This window comes from Equus przewalskii, chromosome 14, assembly GCF_037783145.1.
Source record: "Equus przewalskii isolate Varuska chromosome 14, EquPr2, whole genome shotgun sequence".
In the NCBI taxonomy this organism is placed as follows: domain Eukaryota; kingdom Metazoa; phylum Chordata; class Mammalia; order Perissodactyla; family Equidae; genus Equus; species Equus przewalskii.
Genome location: NC_091844.1, coordinates 14632139 through 14650353, shown reverse-complemented (window position 1 = coordinate 14650353; position 18215 = coordinate 14632139). Strand labels below are relative to the sequence as shown.

The following is an 18215-nucleotide window of genomic DNA, read 5'->3' as shown; positions in this document are numbered from 1 at the left end:
GTTAACGAGACTTACTGTGAGCATTTCACAATATATACAAATATTCAATCATCATGCTGTATGCCTGGAACTAATATAATAAGTTAAATATCCCTCAATTTAAAAAAACACAACGAGATATCACCTCACATCTGTTAGAATGGCCATCACCAAAAAGACAAGAGATAATAAGCATTGGCGAGGATGCGGAGAAAAGGGAACTCTTGTGCACTGTTGGTGGGAAAATACATTGGGGCAGCCACTATGGAAAACAGTATGGAAGTTCCTCAAAAAATTAAAGATAGAAGTACCACATGATCCTGCAATTCCACTTCTGGGTACACATCCAAAGGAGATAAAATCACCATCTCGAAAAGATATCTGCATCCCCATGTTCATTGCAGCATTATTTTCAGTAGCCAAGACATGGAAACAACCTGTGTCCATTGATGGATGAGTGGATTAAGAAAATGTTATATCTATCTATCTATCTATCTAACATATTTATATATTATATATAACATATAAAGCATTATTTATGTACACATATATAATTCAGCCATAAAAAAGGTGGAAATCCTGCCATTTGCAACAAGATAGACGGAGCGTGAAGGCATTATGCTGAGTGAAATAAGTCAGACAGAGAAAGACAAATACTGTACGATCTCACTTATATGTGAAGTCTAAAAAAACCAAACTCATAGGAAAAGAGTAGATTGGTGGCTGCCAGTGGTGGTGGTGGTGGGGGGAACCAGTGAAGGGGGTCAAAACGCACAAACTTCCAGTTATAAAATAAATAAGTCCTGGGGGTGGAACGCATAGCATGGCGATTATGGTTAATAATGCCGAATGTATATTTAAAAGTTGCTAAGAGAGTACGTCTTAAAAGTTCTCATCATAAGAAAAAAAGACATTTCATAAGGAAAAAACAATTTGTAACTGTGTGAGGGGATGGATGTTAACTAGACTTATTGTGGTGATCATTTCGCAATATATACAGACACCAAATCATTATGTTGTCTGCTTTGGACCAATGCAGTATCATGTGTCAATTATATCTCAGTAAAACTGGGGTGGAAAAAAGAAAGTTCCCAAGGGGAGAAAAAAGGGAAGATCCTTGTGCGCTTGGCAAGCCAGGATGCCGGGGGCAGGGCCGGGGGCCAGGGAAATGGGAAGAATTCTTGCCTTGGACCTGCGGTTTGATGGGTCTGTGTGGCAGCTGCTGGTAACAGGGCAGTTCCTTGATCCCAAAGTGCTCGGAATGGAGCCCATGGGAGCCATGCTCAGAATCTGTCACCTGGAGTCGGACTTCGGCACAGGCATAACTGAGTTTACCCGCAGAGTGGGGTGATGAGGCTGGAAGCCTCAGACCAAGTCAGGTGCTCAAGAGGTCTGCATTACGGGGACAAATGAGGCCATGGGAGGGCCTGAGGACCTAACTGCTTCCCCTTTTCAAACCAAGGAAGCTTTATCATTTTGCTTGATCATAAAAATAAAACATACTCGCTACAAAACGATTCAAAATACAGAAAAACACATCAAAGAACAAATCCCATGACTAGCGACAACCACTGTTAACTGTTGGTTCAGTTTCAGCTGTTGGATGACATACACGTGCCCACAGCACAAGTATCATCTTGCACAGGCTGGACTGTAGGACACAGGTTCTGCGTCAGCTCTTTATTCTCCACACTGGGTCCTGGCATCGTTTTCACGTCAACAAGCAGAGCAACTCCTCGGACCCTGGGCCTCGATTTCGCTTCTGTTCCTCTGTGCTCTTTTCAGTCTGGGGAGGGGGCACCTTGCCCCCCTCCATTTGTCTCCCCACTTCCCCTCCCATACTCCCCACTGTCTCCCGCTCTGGGCCAACAGAAGCATCTCCTTCTTTGTCCCTGATGAGGTCAGCCCAAGGGGACTGTGAGGGGCTTCTAGGGCCTCCAAGGCTGGGGGACAGGAAGCAGGCCCGACCTTGGGTGGCAGCCACCTGCACTTCAGTCCGGCCCGGCCACAGTGAAGGGCTGGCTTTGGGCAGTCCCTTCCCACCTCAGGGTCCCAGAGGCTGAGGAAGCTGCAGAGTCAGGGCCCCCCACTTTCACAGGCCTCTTCCAGGGCCCTCAAGGGGCCCTCATTCTTAATATTTTTCTCAAAGAGATCCCCTCAAATGGCATAAGTTTCCATCCCTTCAAAACCTGGCTTCATGCCTGGCTTAGGCCATTGACAATAAATAATGAAAAATAGTTTCCATTTCTTTGAGTTATTAACTTATTTGAAATGGAACCAAGAAAAGACATTCAGGGAAACTCTTCCATCTCTGAGGAGAAAAAGATCAAGATTTACCGTTTCTGTTATCAAACTCTTCTTCAGAGGGGCGGGCGCTTCATCTAACTCCACACCAACGGCAGTGTTTGCAGAGAAGACCTGAAGCAGTGAGAGAAGTAGCAACAGAGGTCACCCCCCAGCTCTTCCCAAGCTGCGGTGGAGGTGGCAGAGATGGTTCTAGAACACTGAGTTGAGACCTGGGGGGTGGGAAGGGCTGGTCCTACGGCTCCTGGGAGGAAGGAGGCCACAGAACCATACTCCATCCACCCCACCCCACCCTCAGGGAAAATCTCGTGCATCTTCTCCCTAACCCATTCTCTCAGAACATTCACTCTGGTGACTCCTCAGAGCTAACAATGCTCCTTTCTCTGAGACTGACCCACGCTCCAGTAGAGGTGGGCCTCCAGAGCCATTTTGTACCCCAAGACCCCACTTACTTGCCCAGGTCTAGATACAGACAAGGACCATGTGTGTCCCTCCCAGCTCATCCTGTCGCCACGCCCGAACATGTAGGCCTGACCCTTCCCACTCCATCCAGGCTTCCTTGCTGTTTGGGCTCAATTTATAAATGAAGTTCATGACCCAGAGCCTGCTCTCAAGGCACTGAGGGCACAGGTGACGCTCCAGGGGCGTGTGGGGACACAGGAGGGGATCCGCAGGGCTTTTGTTCTTATGTGACCTGGCTCAAGGGTCTTCCCTACAGTGACAGTCTTGGCACAGTGACTATTTCCTAGAGCCACCTCTGTGACGGTAGAACCCTGAGACCAATTCAGGTGGCCACAGATGACCCCTCGGACCTCAGAGGCGCCGTCTCTCGCGCCGGTTTCTCCTAAGCCACAGCTATGCGTCACGTCAGCGTTTTGTTAACGGGAACACAGATGTTTTGATGCCTTTAGGTCTATGAGAGGACGAGCACACTTGCCAAATGTGTGCCTGCTAGCCAAGGCTTGAAGCCCTCGGCTCTGAGTCATGTCGAATTCGTGCATGTTTTTTCTCCAGAAGTTATTTTTGTTTTAGACCAAGTCACAGGCAGGTTATAACTCGGACTTCTCTCATCCCAGTGACCTCAACATAGAAGAGGAGCACCCACACAGAAGAGGAGAGAACGTGGACGCTTCCGGGGAAAGTGAGGGAATCTCGCTTGGGGAGCTGCCCAAGGCCCTTGTATTAGTCAGAGTTCTCCGGAGAAACAGACCCGAGAGCTTGTATGGTGTATATGTACACATCCTGGAGAGAGAGAGAGAGCGAGCGACAGATTTATTTTCAGGAATTGGCTCATGCGGTTGCGGGGACTGGCAAGTCGAAATCTGCAGGGCATGCGGTCGGCTAGGGCCCCGGAAAAGTTGGTGTTGTAGGTCGAGTCCAAAGCCCGAGGAGGCACAATTTTCTCCTTCTCTGGGGACCTCAGTCTTCTGGATGCAGCCCGCCCCCATTACGGAGGGGAATCTGCTTGACCCAAAATCTACTAATTTAATGCTAATCATACGTAAAAAATACCTTCACAGCAACATCGAAACTGGTGTTTGCCCAAATATCTGAGTGTCCAGCCAGGTGGACAGATAAAAGTAACCAGCACAGCCTTCCAGCCGGAGCCTCCCTTCAGGGCTCTGCACCCGGCGTGCTCAGGGCATCTGGGCTCTCACCATGCTGGCTGCCTATTCTTGTATGTTTACACAGCAAGCCCCCTTCCTGTCTAGTTTTTGTAACGGCCACGGCAGCGATAACAACAACAGTGGGAGACGAGAGCCAGCACCGCGACCACACTTCACACAAGTAGCCCGTCAGATGCTCATGACAATGCTGGAATGTGAGCGCCATGATTACTACCACTTCCCGGGCGAGGAAGCCAAGCAGTCGCTTGGCCACAGTGACACATGCAGGATTCAAACCCCAGCGCGCCTTCTCCAGACCCTGATGTGACGGGATGGTGGACCCACTTTAGAGAGGAGTCCGCAGAGAACCCCCAGAAGACCTGCCTCTGCCCATTTCCTGACTCCTCTCGTCTTACAGCACCCCCTTGCTGGCCTTGACAGTCACCTCTGGTCACCTCTCCTCTGACCCCTTTGCAAGCTTGCGGGCAGAAAACAAGTTACAGACAACTTGGAGTCCTCGTCACTGAGGACAGGCTCTGCATACACACCGGATGCTCATCTGAATGAACCAACAAGCAAATGAATGAATGAAGAGTGAAGGGATGAAGTAAGTGGGAGCCCAGGACAATGTCACTCATCTTACTACCCAAACCCACCTTATTCTTCCACCTGGCCCTGCGGCTCTCCCCAACCCTCTCTCCACAACCTGAGGACCTCCCAGCTGCAGAAATGGGGCACGTGGTCCTTTTTTCCTTTTGAGATTTAACCCAATATGATATAATGGGAGAGAGAAAGTTTAGAGAATAAAGCGGGAATAAAAGAGGAAAAGAAATTTAATATATTGCATCTTCTCGTTCATTTATTTTTTGTTTGGTTGGTTTTTATTATTTTTTATATTATGTTTTTTTATTGAGGCATAAGTGACATACAACATTGTATTAGTTTCAAGTGTACAACACGATGATTTGATCATTCATTCATTTATTCATCATTCCACAAATATTCACCAAGGACCCCACTACGGGCCAGGCACTGATGTAGAAAACAGAACCATCCTTATCTTGTTTAGTCCTCCTTGCAGCCCTATGAGGCAGGCGTTATTATCTCCATTTTACAGCTAGAGAAACTGAGGCTGAGGGCACCCGGCTGGGAGATGGTGGGACTACCATGCACTACAGTGCATCTATCCATCCATTCGGAAAGCAGGGTCTGCCTTCTTTTTTCAGCCTGAGGGAACCAGGACGAGGGCATCAGAGAAGGCCCAGAGTTTGTGAGCGGCGCCTTTCAGTCCCCCTGACACGCGCACACACACAGACCCTTCCAGGAACATTCGCACTGGGTTGCTGGTTGTTTTAGTGTGTGGCACATGTGTGTATGCACATTCACACGTGATCCAAGATTTATGTGGCTTGTGAAAATCGACATCTGGATTTTACTGGAAAGCCAGGTCTCCTGCCCGTGACTCTGGGGAGAGAGGGCAGGGCAGGGAGAGGGCCTGGTTCTGGCAGGCAGCAGGGGCAAATCGAATGGGAGGGACAAAATGACCACTGTGAGCTGGGGCAGGACATGAGATTTGGAGCCCGGGAGCCCTTGTTCTTAGAGTAGCTAACCTGGATTGTTGTGAAGGCTCAGTACAAGGTGTGGGGGCTTTCACATCTTCTGCTCTCTCTAGTGAGAAATCCCAAGTGTTCCTGGGTGGGTAGGCCACAGCACAACTGAAACGACTCTGCCCTGGACCACGGCGCCTGTGTCCCACCTGTTCTCCCCGTGTCCTCACGTGCCCTCCCACAATCTGTGCTTCCCAGGGACAGAGGTCAGAGGCCAGACGGCAGCACTTCCTCACTTAACCCTGCCGCCGGCTCCCCGCCCAGGACAACAAAGGCAGGCTCCTCATCGTGCAGCTGACACAGTGCATTCGCTTCCTGCTGCTGTAACAAATCAACATCGACTTGGCTGCTGAAAACAACACAGATTTATTACCTTACAGTTCTGTAGGTCAGAAGTCCAACATGGGTCTCACTGGGCTGAAATCAGGGTAAGATTCACAGGTTTTGGGGATAAGAACATAGACATCTTTGGAGGGCCATTATTCTGCCTGCAGAGCCATATGTTCAAGCCCTATCACCTCCAACTGTGCCCAGGTCAGGTACCTTCTGTCCACGGAGCTCCAATATTTGGACCGCCTCTGTGTTTCTCCGCACACCTCAGTAAGCTCATTTCTAGCTCAGGGCCTTTGCACTGGCTGTTTCCTCTGCCCAGAAAATCTGTCCCTGGTCCTCGAAAGTCAGGCTCCTTTCTTTCCACTTTCACTTAGCAGTCCCCTCCTCCAAGAGCTCTTACCTGCCTACTCGATGTGGAGCAGCCTCTTGGCCACCCTCCAACACAGCACCCCATTTCAGCTGTCCACCTTCTGATACTCTGCAAGTTCGTCCTGTTTTTCTCTCCCTGCTTGGTAGGCTGTGTGAGAGCAGGGCCTGTGTCTGCCTCGTCTTTCTCTCCCTGACACATACTGAGCTCTTACTGTGGGCCTGTTCTTTGAATGTCATTCATTTTTCTCCTTACTAGGATCCCATGAAATGGGGATGTCTATTATCCCCACAGTATGCCCCAGGACCTGGCCCCAGGTCACCCAGCCTGGAAGAGTGGGAGCCAGGACATGGACCAGGCACTGCATGTCTTCACTTCCTCCCCAGGCCCAGAACAGCATCTGGCTCAGCAGCAGGACAGGCTCTCAAGACATAGTTGTTGAATGAGCACATTATCTTACTAGCTAGATTCCTTCTGGGAGGATAAAATCTTTAATTATGTAATCAGAGAAAAGGCTTAAATTGCAGGAGCCCCAGGGTGATACTGACATGTTCAGGTGATACTAACATATTTGTATGTTTTCGCACTACAGTGTAAATGATTGACAGGTATCTGATGCCTCTCCGGATGCAGTTTTTCCTTTTTTTTTTCTTTTTTGCCTCTGATACACAGACACCCCTGCCTTGGAGCTCTGTGGCGCTTTCTCTTTCTTCCAATCAGTGGGGAATCACCTGCTTCTCTCAACTCCCTGGGCAGCACACCCAGGTACGGGCCACTCTCTCCCACCCCAGCCCTTCCTGCAGAGATGGGAAACGCAGCCCGGGTGAGGAGAGGGAAGGGCTCCTCCTGGGCTTGCAGTGCGGCCTCCCCTTCTGTTGAGGGTCTAGAGATAACTTAGTCTCCAGCATAAAGAGAAGTGTCTGAGGCAGTGGCCAACCAGATGGCAACAGTGAGGCCATGGAGCAGCTTGGGGACTTTTGAATCCCCTCCCAGCTGCCACCTCCCTCCCCTGATCCCTTCAGTCTTTGATGTGAACAATGGGCACCTTCTAGTCTTATGTGGAGACCCAGCCCCAGGTTGGGTTCCTTGGGCCTCATCTCCCATCTAGGCTGCCTCCCTAGGGAGATGCTGGTCCCCAGACTGCCAGAGTGACCCCAGTTTCCTACACACAGGGGAAATAAATGATTACTTCCAGGAGGCAGAGATTTTACTTACTGAAAGGGGTAGGTTTGGATCCTGTCAAATTATAGGTGCTTATTTTTTCTTTAGTGAAACGTGTGTAATGGCCCTTATTTTAGGTCCCAGGCAGTTACTGAGAAGCATGGAAGCCTCTGGTGGAGGGTTTGAAAGGACACAGAAAGTTCTAGCCACCCAGGGAGTCTGCCCTGTTGTCCCCAGGGCCCTGGGGCTGCACGAGCCTTGGGAAGGTTGGTCCAGCAGCCCCACCATCGTCCCTATGGATCAGGATCAGGGGAGTGACTGGCACAGTCAGGCCCCTGTCAACAGTCAGGACATAGATGCTTCTCCTGGGGCAGCCCGGGCATGGGGCTGGCTGGGATGCAGCTCAGGGTGGCATGTGCAGGGAGGGCTGGTGCTCAGATGGTGAGGGGATCAAGTCCGATGTCAAACAGGATCCTCCAGGATGAGCTGGCCCGCGAGGGCATCAGGGCCTGACTGAAGGACTCCAGGCCGACCTGAGAAACCACTGCACTGCCCGGGCACATCTCCTGCACCAGCTGGTCACGTCTCAGGCCACATTCTCAACCCTTACTGCCCAGAGCACCTGGGGCCAGAAAGTGCCCCAAGGGAGCAAAGGGGCCTCCATTCTTCTCTGTAATCAAAGCTTTCCTTGACAGGACTTGAGTTCCATTCCCGAAGGTGCCAGGGAAAGATGTCAGCTGCTGCAGAAAGCAGAAGATGGCAGGGAGGGCTCCCTGTCACCCATCCTCGCCCTGACTCCCCCCATTCATCTAAACACAGGTGCCTGTGGGGAGTAAATCTCGGGGTCACTATGATGGAAGGTTTGCAGAAATGGCACAGTCCTTGTCCCCCACCACATCCATACCACTTGCAAGGAAGCTTTGCTGTTCTTCCCATCAAGAGAAAAGTCTGTTTTCCCATCTCTGGATATGGGTGGGCTGGTCTTGTGACTTGCTTTGGCCAACAGAATGCAGTGGAAGCTTGGCACCAGTTCCAAGGCTGTGTCTCAAGAAGTCTGGTGTATTCTGCTCAGTCTCAGCCCTCTCCCACTGCTACCACCATGTGAAAAGCCCGGGCTAGCCGGCTGGAGCTGAGAGGCCACGTGGAGCGGAGCCCAGATGCACCAGGTGAGCCACCCTGCGCCAGCCAGCCCCAGCTAACTGGGCAGCTGTCCAGAGAGGAGTGAGCGAGTCCAGTCCAGACAAGCTGGGTCTGGAGGTGATTAGCAGAACAGCCCAGCTGAGCCCAGTTCAGACTGCCACCCTGGTCTGCCAACTCCGGATCCAGAGCTGCTCTTTCAAAACCAAAAGCAGGGTCCTTGTCTGTTTTGTTCCCAGTGCCTGGGCCATTGTAGGCACCAAATATCTGTTTTATGAAATACCTCTTTTTAGATCGGAATGGTTCACGCATCCCTGTCACTTCAGTTTGTCTCCATGTGTTCATATAATACAAGGGCTGGTGTATAAAAATCCCTACTGTAGGGGCGGCAAATACTCCTGGTGCTGTGACCATGCGGACTCCACTAATCAATCATGCTGGCCTTTCACACTGAGCTCTACAGTGACCAATAACCCGCCTCGACCTAGATGCCCAGCAGCCCCAAGCAATCGATCCACACCGGCAGTTACTGTGACACTGATGAGCCGACCACACCACCTGGGGAAGGGATACTCTTGGCTTGTCATTTTCCCACCCTTCTTCATCTCATTTGTTCTCAGACTAAGGAAGAGGTCTCAAACCCTCCCCACCTCCCTCCCCCAACTCAGTCAGGGGGGACAGGGGACAGGGTCACCTTTCCTCCTCTCACTCCCAACATTAGGACTCAGCTGCCACTCTCTTGGCCACATCAGGATCCCCATCTACAGCATGGGGACAATGGTGCTACCGTTGACTGCTTTCAAGTTTTTCTGTAGAAAAAGGGGAATTTCTACAGCAGGAAAGTGATTTGGGAAGGCCTAACGATAGTGGATTAAAAAATCATTTTCCCGAGGATGTGTTCAAAAAAACAAGGGAGTAAGCCAAGAAAGAGGAAGACATATGATCTAGAAAACGTAAACTCCAGCTCAGGCCAAAGTCTCTGGGTAGCCGCAGGGCCAGGAGCCCAGAGAGGGTCAGCTGGCCCAGGGAGGACGGGCTCCAGGGACAGGCAGCCTGATGGAACGTCAAAGAGCAAAGAGCTTTTGGAAACAATTGTGCTCATGTAGATGATGGACGGGGCAGAAGAGAAAAAAAGTTCAGGAAAACCAAAGAGTTACACAAGAAAGGAAGTTAATCATAGTAGACTATTTGGCCCTGCAGTGAACAGTGGAACAAAGCATTCATCTGTCATTACAGGAGATCAATTGTTCAGAAATGTGGAGTCACCTCCAGGGTATTTAAAAGCAGTTGCCTCGAGAGAGAAGACTACGGAGCAATTTCTTGAAAGCCACAAACTACCAAAAATCGCCCAAAGCAAAAAAAAGCTAAATAAAATAGTTCTGTATCTGTCAAAGAAATTGAATTCAGTTAAAAACCTTCCAGAAAAGAAATCTCCAGGTCCAGATGGTTTCATTGGTAAATTCTACCAAACATTTTAAGAGGAACTGACAGCAATTCTACACAGTCTCTTCCAGAAAACAGAAGCAAAGGGAACACTTCACAAGTCATTTTATGAAACCAGCATTACCCTGGTAACGAAACCAGGGCAAAGACAGGAGAATGAAACTACAGACCAGGAATCAAACAAAGGGATGTGCAGAGAGAGGGCCAGAGAGGAACAATGTTCATCTTTGCATCCCATATGGTCTCTGTTGCAACCACTCAACTCCCTGATTGCAATGCAAAAAGCAATGAGATGATAGGTAGAGATGACGCGTCAATGGATTGGTGTGGCCAGACTTGACCAGTAGTGGGCTGGATGTGGTTCATGGTCCACAGTTTGCTGACCCTGCTATACACCAATATCCCTCATGAACATAGATACAAGAATTTTCACAAAATATTAGTAAATGGAATCTAGAAATATAGATGTATAAGACACCACAATCAATTAGGGTTTATCTGGGAATGTAAGGCTGGTTTCAAAATTAGAAAGTCAATCAAGGTCATCTGCCTTATTAATAGACTAAAGACAAACCATAATGTCATATCCATTGAGGCAGAAAAAGCATGTGACAACATTCAACGTCCATTCATAATAAATACTCTATCAAACTATGACTAGAAGGAAATCCTAGTCTGACAAATGGCATCTACAAAAACCAACAGCTAGCATCACACTTAATGTTAAAAAAAAAGTGTTCTTTCTAAGTTCTAGAACAAGGCAAGGATGTCCACTCTTTTACTCAACATAGTACTGGAAGTTGTAGTCAGTGAAATAAGGCTAAATAAATGGCACATAGATTAGAAAGATCAACATAAAAAAGTCCAATGGATTTCCATATACTAGGAACACACCATTGGAAATGAAAATTCAGAACAACAATACCACTTAAATTAGATCCAAAAATGAAATACTTAGATATAAATCTAACAGAGCATGTATATGTTAAAAACTAAAAAATGCTGATGAAAGAAATCAAAGATCTAAATAAATGGAAAGACATATTATGTTCACAGATTGGAAGACTCAGTATTGTTAAGAGGCCAATTTACCCCTAACAGATCAATAGATTTAACACAATGCCAATCAAAATTCCAGCAGGATTTTTCAAAGAGATAGACAAGCTGATTCTAAAATTTTAATGGAAAGACAAATAAGCTAGAACTGCCAAAACAATTTTCAATAATAAAATGTTATAATCTACCTGATTTTACGTCTTACTACAAAGTTGCAGTGATGAAGATAGTGTGTTATGGGCAGAAATAGACCCATACATGTATGAAGTATTGACTTTTTACAAAGTTGCTAAGACAATTCAATGGCAATTCAACAGTCTTTTCAACAGATGGGGTTGGAACCATTGGATATCTATTTGCAAAAAGTGATCCTCAACGTAAACCTCATACTTTATACAAAAATCAACTCAAAATGGATCATAGCTCTAAATGTGCAAATGCAAACTACTAAAGTTTAAGAAGAAAATTTTCATGACCTGGGATTAGGCAAAGAGTTCTTAGCCCTGACACTAAAAGCACCACCCATAAAAATAAAAAATTGATCAATTGGACTCCATTAAAACTTAAAACCTTTGCTCTGGGAAAGACGCTGTTAAGACAAGCTACAGACTAGGAGAAAATATTTGCAACTTACACATCCAAAAAGTAGCTGTATTTAGAATATATAAAGAATACTCAAAATTTAACAATAAGAAAACAGACAACCATTTAAAAATGGGCAGAAGGCTTAAACAGACACTTTGCCCAATAGACCATTCAAATGGCAAATAAGCACATGAAAAGATGCCCAATATTATTAGTTATTAGGGAAATGGAAATTTAAACCACAAAGAGATACCACTACATACCTATTAGAAAGACTTGGAAACAAACGGACACACCTGACAATACTAAGTGCTGGTGAGGATGCAGGGTAACCGGTCTTTCATACATTGCTGGTGGGATCATAGAATGATACAACAGATATGGAATATAATTTGGCTGTTTCTTACAAAGGTAAAGAAACATTCACGGTATGACCCAGGAATCCCACACCTAGATATTTACCCAAGAGAAGTGAGTATTTACATTCACATAAAAAGCTGTATGGGGATGTTTCTAGCAGCTCTATCTATAACAGCTAATAACTGGAAATGACACCATGGGTACCATCCAGCTCAATGGGTGAACTGATGATTGTACTAAGTCCACACGATGGAATACTACTCAGCAATAAAAATGAACGATGCACACCCAGAACCACACGGAAGAGTCTTAAATGCTTTGTGCTAAGTTAAAGAAGCCAGACTCAAAAGGCTATGCACTTTCTGATTCTGCTTATATGACATTGTGGAGAAGACAACTCTCTAATGAAGACCAGATCAGTGTTGCCAGGGGCTGGGGTGGGTAGACGGTGTGACTACAGAGGGCAGCGTGACGTAGTTTTGGGGTGGTGGGCCTGTTTTCTCCTGACTGTGCTGGTGGTGATCACATACAGAATATAGTCCTATGGTTAAAGTCAGGGAAATGTACACCAAAAACATTTTTTTCCTTTCAACTGTAAAAAGCAATGTATCAAATGGGAGCAGGCAACCAAAAGAATGAACCTCTAACGGTGGAATTTGGACCCCTGTGACATCTGGTCACAGGAGAGGTTCTGGAGAAGGGGAAACCTCCTGAAACACCGTAGCACCCCCACCCCACAGGCGAGGAGGAGGCTGAGAGCTGTTGTTGGGGGAAGAGGATGAGGCGTGGGGGGGTGCTAAACATTCTCTCTTTCCTGTCTCCCCAGCAAGGCTGTTTCTCTTCCAGCGGGAAGGCCACAGAGTGGGCAGTGGTGTTGAGAAAGGGCTCCACTCGTGGGATCCCCACACCGCTCCACCTGCCTCCTTCCCCGTGACCACCTGCTCTCCATCAGCTGGTCACAAAAAACCTGTACGGTGACTCAGGACAGACGTGCTGACAAGAGGGACACATGTGAAAAGCCATGGAGGACCGCAGGAGGGAGAACGAGACTGTCGGTCACCCCAAGTTCACTACTCCAGACCCTTGGCAAAAGCAGCTTCTACCACCTGTAACACACACACACACACACACACACACACACCGAAGACATGCACGCCCCTACACACACCCTCACACACACAGTCACTCAAACATTCACACAGTCACAGGCACAGGCACATAAAGACAGGCACAGGCACACACACAGATACACACCCATCATGGTTGCCTTGGGCTGTCACCTAACACAACGCAGTGAGCACATTCACAGGCAAACAGGCAAACCCTGCACAGGGCTGTGGGCTGCTGCCACGAGGAGGCCAGGCGCCTCTATTGGGGGTCCCTGGGTCCATCTCCTCTGTGGTGGGAGACGGTCTCACGGGTACACTTCATTCTCTGACTCCTGCCGAGTCTCCACAGGTCTTACCACTGGATCCAAGAGCCCCGGGCTCCCACTACACTCTGATCAGGTAAACCCCGGGGGATTCACCCTGACTCCCCTGCCCTCAGCCCTCTCCTAGGTCGGTCCACGGCTTTCAGCTCTGAAGGTTCCCCCGGGTCTCAGGCTCCTGCTTCATTAGAATCACTGGGGACAACTCTAAAAAACACATCAGCATCACCCTGAGCCCCCACCCAGAGCAACTGAGGCAGAATCTCTGGGGTGAGGCTGGCATCAGGATTTCTACAAGCTCCCTAGGTGACCTGATGCACAGCCAGATCCACTCAGAGACTGCCCAGCCCCATCCTGCTTGGACCAGTACCACCATGACCAGGCCCCATTGATTCCGCTGGGCCCCTACCATGTGCTGGTCCCTGGACAAGAACCCCAGGTGTGGTCCCTGCCCTGGGCCCTTGTAGTGGGGAAGACAGACAATAAACTCGAAACTTACCCAAATAAACCATTGTGAACATCATCAGTGCTATGCCAGAGCCCTTCAGAAAACCCAAGGGACGAGAGGGGCCCTGTTTAGAGAGGGTTGGGGAGGCCTCTGCAAAGGGGCACTTATTTGAGCAGAGACCCAAAAGATGAGAGGGAATGAGGTAAAGAGAGCTCCTGAGGCTCCCCGAGATGGGCTGAGGGAGAGCCACCCACCCCCCACCTCCACCACACAGGACTCTGGATGAAGGACAGGTTCAAACCAATTTCTGTGGACAATCCCTTTTGCGGCCTTCCCTCTGCCCGCCCCCCCCACCCCACCAAGCCCCAGGAGGCAGGTGCTTTTGCAGATTTAGAAGACAGGAATTTGAGAAAGCCTGGATGTGGCAGGATTTGACCCGGATCTCCCAGGTACAGAGGCTGCGACAGCTCACTTCTCTGCTTCTGCAGCAGCCGCAAGCATCTGAAAACTGCCACAGTGTCCCCTGTCTTCCAGGTAAGCTCCAGAGACAGCACTAGCGCCACAAAATCAGGTAAGGGCAGGGCAGGGCAGGGCTCCCCAGAAGCTCATCCCACGTCCTGCCCCCCGCCCCTCCGCTCACCCTGGCTGGGGAGCTGGTTTCAGGATACACCTACCCGTGTTTCTGGCCTTGGGCTCTGGGCCTGATGTTTTGCTTTGTTTTGTAATCTGCAAAGTGGGTGGGAAACCCCTCGCTCTGCTCGGTGGGTTCATTGTGGCCCCAGACCAGGCCTCTGCAGCCTAGCGGCTGAGCGGCTTCCTTCGCTGACCGCTCACCACTTCTGCACTAACGCCCACCATGTCTGCTTGGAACTGAGCTCTCCCCGCCTGGAATCTTCCTGCACCCCAGGGGCTTGTGGGTGGTCATGGACATGCCTGTCTGGTTGAGGAATTTAGTCTGCAGACGAGTGTCTGTGGGGAAGGCGAAAGACTTGGAGAGAGACTAAATTTACTCCCATCCTTCCTGGCTGCGTGACCTTGAGTAAGTGACAATCTCCCTGGGCCTCAGATCTCGCATCCACAAAATGGGATGACAACAGTCCCCACCTCACAGGGCCACCCCGAGAACTAAGAGGCTGGAAGTTGCTTAGCAAGAACCTGGCAGTCATCAGGCGCTCAGGCTTTCCTTCCCTCCGCCTTCAGGTACTGTTACTGCTGCGGTCGGTATTGTTGGGGTGGCAGCCGCAGCCCACAGGCCACGCCCATCACAGAGGGCGGTGTCTCCGGCTTCCAGAGAGAGTCTGGTGGTGGGTGCCTCTGAATTCCGCAATTCCAGGTTCACCTTCGGAAGACGTGTTTTTCTCTGCATTCTTACCTTAATTTTAACCATCAGTTCTTACTGGTTAACAGAAAGGTGAATCCGGTCTGGTAAGTAAATCCAGTGCCACTCCAACAAACACAAACGGCAAGGGGAGAAAAACCAAACAGCAAGCTGCGCGTATGTGTGGGAAGAAACGCAGTCCCAAACCTGAGGCCCAGCGGACTCCAGAGGAGACCGCTGCACAACCCCAGCCTCCCCTGCCTGGAAACGTCGAGAACTGCTAAGAAAGTCCTGTGCGTGTTTAACAGTTGGTAGTGGTAAGAACGGTATTTCAGTTCGAAATTTAAATGTTGGAGGTTGGAGGGAGGGGACATTCTCTACCCCAATGGGGCGACCCGGATCTCGTGGGGAGACCCAGGAAAGACGGACGTCTCACAGATCCTAGGGAGATCGTCCTCCAAACCGCGGTTCTCACGACGAGCCCGGTCCGCAGCGGACCGAGGCTTTGGCACCAACTGCTCGGCTAGACCAGCCGGGTTCTCCCAGACGCCGGGCCAGCGATGCAGCTGAGGTGACAGACGGGGGACCCTACACCTCTCTCTCTGAGAACTGAAGCCCAGCCCAAGGCTCGCTCCAAACCCCCAACCCGAGCATGCCCGTGGAATGGGGCAAGCCCAGGTCCTCCGGCCTTGGCGTTGCCTCCCCTGCAAGCGGGACAGGGGAGAGGCGGGAGGGACACTGACCTGGGAAGCCCGCGACTCGGGGCAGGCGAGGAGCAGCAGCAGAAGGAAGAGCGCGCGGGGACAGCTGGGCACCATCTTGCCAATCGGAACCTTTCTGCTTGGGAAAGGGGAAATAACCTTGCCTTCGCTGCCCAGTTTGTCGCAGCCGATGCCGCAGCCGCCCTGGCAGGGCGCAGGGCGCCGCGCGGTCCCGAGCGGCTCCGGCGGGGAGGGAGAGGGAGCCCCGGCGCGCAGCCCGGCCGCCGGGCTCCGGAGGCGCAGTCTCGGGTCCAGGTGCGCCGCGCGCCGACCCTGGAGCACCCGCGGCCACGAGCGTCCGCAGCCGCCCGCACGAGACAGTCCCGGCGAGGCGGGGAGGCGCCAGCCCCTTGGCCAAGGCCGAGGAGGAGGGGCTGCCCGGCCAGGAATGCGCCTGGGAGCGCGCCCAACCCGCGCGGCTCCCGGAGGAGGCCGGGCGCGACGCCGAGGACGAGCGCGGGCATCCTTAGGGCCCCGGCCGGGAAGGGCGGCCGAGGCAGCGCGGCCGGTGCCCCGCACGCGTGCGGGAGACTGGGAGCCCCCCTGGGCGGGGCCGCTCCTGACCGTCCCCTTTCCCAACTGGGGAGACTGAGGCTGACATCACCCGGCAACGAGTGGCAGAGTGGCGATTCGAATCCGGGTGTGTCCTACTTCAAAGCCGGCGCACGGACACCTTCCTCCGCGGCATTCAGAAAACACGACCAGCTGGCCAGGAGATGGGCTTCGCAAACTTCACACGAGTTAGACTGAGTTCTCCATCCGAGTAGACTGGGGACCTTTTAAATAATGCTCTTGGGGTCCAAGGACACACGTGCACTGTGACTGAGAATCTACAGTCCCCCGCTCCCCAGACAGAAGGAGAAACTCAGCTTAAAATGGAGGCCGGCTTATCGGAACGTTGGAGGCTTTGCTGAAGTCATGTGGGAAATGCCCCTGGGAGGGGCAGACAGCAGCCGACTGAAGTCCCCTGCATCCAGGGGCCGTGGGAGGAACCAGACGGTCTCAACCTCAAGCTCCTGGAAAGCGTTAAGTTCTTACTGGAAGAATGTTTTCAGAAGGCAACACAGCAGATGTCATGGTGCACACCAAGTCTGGCCAAGCCTCAAATCTGTTTTTCCTTTTCCGCATTTCACTTAGCAGAGCCCACTCAGAGCTCAAGGAAGGAAGCTCAGAAGACCGCAGCCTCTGAGCAGGCGCTGTCTTCCATTGGAAAGCGGGAAGGAAAGTTGGAGTCCCCTGAAAAGCATGGGGCATGGTGCTAGCTGGCCACCTGAGCATCATTACCCGGGAAATCCTCCCGTGCTCTCCCGCCCCCTGCCTGCCGGCGGAGGGAGAGCAGGCCTATGGGATCTCGCGTTGCATTCCTGCTTCAGCACCTTGAGGAGACACCTGGGCAGAACGCTGCTTCTCCCTGGCCAGGTGGAGGGAGCGGGCAGCAGCGGCCCAGTCCGGGCAGCCTGTGGGAGCTGTGGTTTTCTGCCCCTCAGGTCTCTCATGTGTTTGCTGTCTATGCTGAAGCCCAGTGTCCCCCTCTCTCTTTGTACTCCCTGTCCCACGAAAGGATTCGTTCTGGTCAACGTGGCCTTGTTTATTTTGTATTTTCCCCCCGTGTCTACATGGCCACCTCCCTGGAGGCCTTCTCAGGCCTGTCCTGGCTGTGCGCTGGGAGCCAGACATCGGCAGATGGAGGCGAGCCTTCTGCTGTCTCCTCATGCCCTCTGCATGGGTTCATAAAGGTGGAGGGCACTCCTGATTTCACGGAGGACGGAGCTGAAACAGGAGGGGTGGGGGTGGGGGTGGCCTCTTGCCCAAGGGAAGCAAACTCAGGTCTTGGGGTGTCTGGAGTGCAGCTGGGCTGTTTCCAGGACAACCTGCCTTTGACCTTCTCCCATCTTTCTCTCAAGTACACGATCATGGGCTTTCAGGAATTTTATTTACAAGATAGACTTTTTTCCTTTTTTTTTCTTTTTTTTTTACTTTTCAAGTGTTTCTAAGTTTCAACAAGGTTTTTTATTTTTCCTTATTTACTAATTTCCATTTGTTACTCTTGTCCTGCGGCTGCCTTCCGTTGAGCGTTCTGGTGTCTGGTCTGAATTAACCTTCTAAGGTCCCACCGCCCCGGCAGTACTGTCCCTTCTCTCTGTCCTCAGCTGCCCTGACCTGCAGTCATCAAGGCAGGCCCTGCGCAGCCCAGGACGCGTCACGGCTGTCTAAAAGCAGACAGACCGTGAAAATAAGCCAAGCGCCCTATATTCAGGGCTCCAAAATTTAACCTTTGCTTAATAAGATAGGCCTATCGGCTATACTGTTTCTTCTAATA

General features: G+C 50.8%; 1 protein-coding gene across 2 annotated transcripts in view; it reads right to left on the bottom strand.

Moving 5' to 3' along the window:
• FBLN7 (fibulin 7) overlaps positions 1 to 17159 on the bottom strand; it is a 44506-nt gene extending 27347 nt beyond the window's left edge. Inside the window, exons 1-2 of one of the 2 annotated variants that reach the window (XM_070572151.1) lie at positions 15878 to 16988; positions 2317 to 2397 (exon numbers count right to left, since the gene is read on the bottom strand). In XM_070572151.1, the coding sequence (XP_070428252.1) occupies positions 2317 to 2397; positions 15878 to 15952 (156 nt within the window). In that variant the 5' untranslated portion in view covers positions 15953 to 16988. Of the gene's footprint in view, positions 1 to 2316; positions 2398 to 15877 lie in introns of both variants that reach the window. The other variant, XM_070572152.1, reaches the window with a different exon arrangement.
• Positions 17160 to 18215: the final 1056 nt, after the last annotated feature.